The sequence below is a fragment of the Watersipora subatra genome, chromosome 2 (genome assembly GCF_963576615.1).
Source record: "Watersipora subatra chromosome 2, tzWatSuba1.1, whole genome shotgun sequence".
Classification (NCBI taxonomy): Eukaryota; Metazoa; Bryozoa; class Gymnolaemata; order Cheilostomatida; family Watersiporidae; genus Watersipora; species Watersipora subatra.
The window spans coordinates 7933163-7936334 of record NC_088709.1 but is presented as its reverse complement, the minus strand read 5'-3'; the positions used below and the strand labels follow the sequence as shown (position 1 = coordinate 7936334).

The window sequence follows — 3172 nt, the reverse complement described above, 5'->3', positions numbered from 1 at the left end:
GCATCATGCGATGACTCACACTTCAGAAATTTGGCCCAATCCCTGACAATCATGATTACTGATGTATTGGACTTGGAAATAATTACGTGTGGGAAATTTTCTTAATTCCTCAAAAATAAGGAAATTTAACTGATAGCAAGTGAACCTCCTATATCTGTTGATGCCTTTTCAAATTTTATGACCTCAGCCCTAGCATACCGCTGCACCCTCTCCCGCACCCTCTCCCGCACTTCAGATGCTATTACATAGGATGTGCCTTTTTTATTTGCTGAGCTACGCTAACCAAACAGTCTTTGCATATGTATTATCAGCAATAGTTTTAGGCAATCATCTGATGCTAATATTTGGGTGGGGTGGTTACGAAAACGCTTAGCCTGGTTGCTCAACAATTTTATAGCGCTAAGGCATGGATTGTCCATTACTGGTCATCTGATAGCGAAGCAGATTATGATTCTAGCCTAAACTGGATGAAACCTCCCTGACACTACAGTGATGGCTAAATATAGATGACTAGGTGAGAATACTGCTTTGCAATACAGAACAGATAATATATTGGTTAACTGTAACAAAATAGAACTCCAAAATTGAAACAACTTATAGGGAAGACTGCTCAACGTAATTGACCGAGATTTATAACTCGTGATAAACAAAAAGACAGCAGACAACAAACCATGACTAACAGGTAATAGTTTCCCTCTCTTATGCACATTGTAAGCAAATCGTGGTTGTGGAAAGTTTAGTTTCAGGAATATGACATTGAGCACTGCACTAATTCTCAGTAGAGCACAATGGGGTCATTGAATACAGCAAGGCTAAAAAATGAGCATGAATGGTTTATAATTGACTAGGAATGCAATTGCACCATGACTATAAAACAGTATAAATTTTAAACCTACTTCATCAGCCTCGAATAGGCTTATGAATTGAAGTATGGCTGTGGGTTTGCTACTTATCGCATCAAAACAGCAAGAAACAAAAGATAAAGCAGGCCAGTATTACAATATAGTCTATAAATCCCTGAGATAGCGACGAGCTTTAAGATGACACAAACCCTCAGCTGATCAAATTCCAGAAATTTCTATTGCCGGCAGCAGCCGAGCAGTGGAGTGAATCTCTATAGAATCCTGCGAACTAATACTTATACTATGATTTCTGCTCTCTCCCCTGTTAGAACCACTGCTGCCAGACACTTCATCCGTTGAAATGTTAGTGTGTCTGGATAAGTCTGGGGAGTCATGCACCATGCCTACAACTGAAGAGCTTGACTCTGGTCGGCGTTGATGTAACACAGTTGCCGGTTTATATTGTCTGTCCTGTGGAGTGATAGCCTTTTCTGGCGTAGGAAAACGGTTAGTCGCGAGAGGTGAGCGGCTATGTGACCGGTTTCCGCGACGATCTACGTTGATGTTATGTATAGTATGGGTGTTTCTGTCGATTAAAGCAAGCGTGTAGCCTTGACCTTCTGAAGCCTGCAAACTTCGAGCGGCATTTACAACTCCTTTCGGAAGTCTAACTACCCGTTGCTTAGGATTTCTCTGACGATTTCTTTCTGGTACTTTGTTAATATGAAACACTCGTTTTCCAGTGTCTATTTGTACTTCCTTTCCATCATCACTGTTAGAATCACACTCAACTCCACTGCTACCACTAGTATTAGCTGGCTTTCGAGACAGCCTAGTGTTTTCCTCATAAAACGGCAGAGCTGTTACACTGTTAACTGTTAACTCATTAGTGTCACAGCCAAATTGATCATAATATTCTGACTTGGTCCCATTAGCGACTTCCACCTCACCATATTTAGTTTTGCTATGGGGAGATTTGCATATTTTCTTGTAGAGGATGACCACAACTACGCATGCTAATACAAACAAAGCTGCCCCAACTACAGAAGATATGATTTTCATCTCTCTATACCTGTCAACATAAGGGGTGCTTGTACCAATTAGCTCTTGTGTAGAATTCTCTAGATATGAAAAGTTGTTGTACATATCTTTCATTCACTTCAGTAAAAGCTGTAATCTACAAAGCAGACAATGAATACAAATAAGGGTTAGCTAAGTAGGCTACCCTTTCACCCCTACCATTGGAAATAATAGTGTAGACTAACAAGCAGATCACAAACTACCAGCAAAGAAAACGTCTAGCCTATAAAGCAACATACATAATATTTCTAGTTTGGTTCGTTTTCTAGTCTTTGGTCCTACATTTCCAGGATGTGCAACACTACCTCTGACTTTTTAATGACATGTGAAAAATGGAGCTCTGTTGGTGTACTATAAAGCATTCTAGCACTGCCATATCCTTTAGATATGGAATAGTCAACTTTGTTGACTTACTAAAAAGGATATTATAATGCATTGGATATATTAAAATGAGCTAGACCAAGATCTTGCTCAACAAACTGTATTGTTTAGAGTAAAATCTAAAACTTGGTTTAACTCAACTATCATAAGTGCACTTTAGCCTAAAATCTAGATTGACCAATTTGAGATGAGTGTATATCAAAATATTGACAGATATTGCCACTATATATTCCTACTAACCTACATAAAGTTAACAAACACAAGCTACATACTAACAGTAGAATGCTACTATTAACCTAAACAGCTACCTTATTTATACACATACCTTATAAAAACTTATGTATCAACAATAGTAGCACGGCCTTTTCAAGTCTCACTCAGAATAGAACTTGCCAAATAACAGCGCTACTAAACACTGATGAGTTTATTGGCCAATCACACCATAATAACGCAACGTAGCACACTGTAACCGATCGAGTAAAATCCTACTGAAAGAAGTTTCACCACACTAATATCTTGCAGTATCTTATTTATGCTAAGCTACTACATAGGGTAATTGAATCTAGTTTTACATATGGTAATTGACATAGATAATATCTATGACATTATTTGCTGTGCTGCAATTTTATTTAAAATAATACTATAGTTGGTTTAAACAGAGAACAACAATACTGAATGATAATAAAAAGGTTAGATCATCCTAAAGCTTCTTGTAAAAAATAGAAATTTCATTTCATATTCAACTTATAATAAACTATAAACTGAGTTAAAATTGTTTGATACTTTGATTTCGCATTCAAAATAATTAATTTGCTAATAATTGCTATAAATTGTAAAGTTAAGTGTGCTACCATTATATGACGATGTAC

At 37.2% G+C, this 3172-nt stretch overlaps 1 protein-coding gene across 2 annotated transcripts; it reads right to left on the bottom strand.

Annotated features, from left to right (window-relative positions):
• Positions 1-534: 534 nt before the first annotated feature.
• On the bottom strand, positions 535-2711 carry LOC137387494 (uncharacterized). Of its 2 annotated transcripts, none has more exons than XM_068073932.1 (2): positions 2629-2711; positions 535-2019 (listed from the first exon to the last, which is right to left on the bottom strand). In XM_068073932.1, the coding sequence occupies exon 2, from the start codon at positions 1995-1997 to the stop codon at positions 1062-1064; it is 936 nt and encodes a 311-aa protein (XP_067930033.1). In that variant the 5' UTR covers positions 1998-2019; positions 2629-2711; the 3' UTR covers positions 535-1061. The 2 variants fall into 2 exon arrangements, with proteins under 2 accessions (XP_067930033.1, XP_067930034.1); XM_068073933.1 differs by having other exon boundaries at positions 535-2012; positions 2629-2693.
• Positions 2712-3172: the final 461 nt, after the last annotated feature.

Bases quoted from the DNA above. Each gene is read 5' to 3' on its own strand.
- LOC137387494 (XM_068073932.1), bottom strand. From the start codon at position 1,997: ATGAAAGATATGTACAACAACTTTTCATATCTAGAGAATTCTACACAA.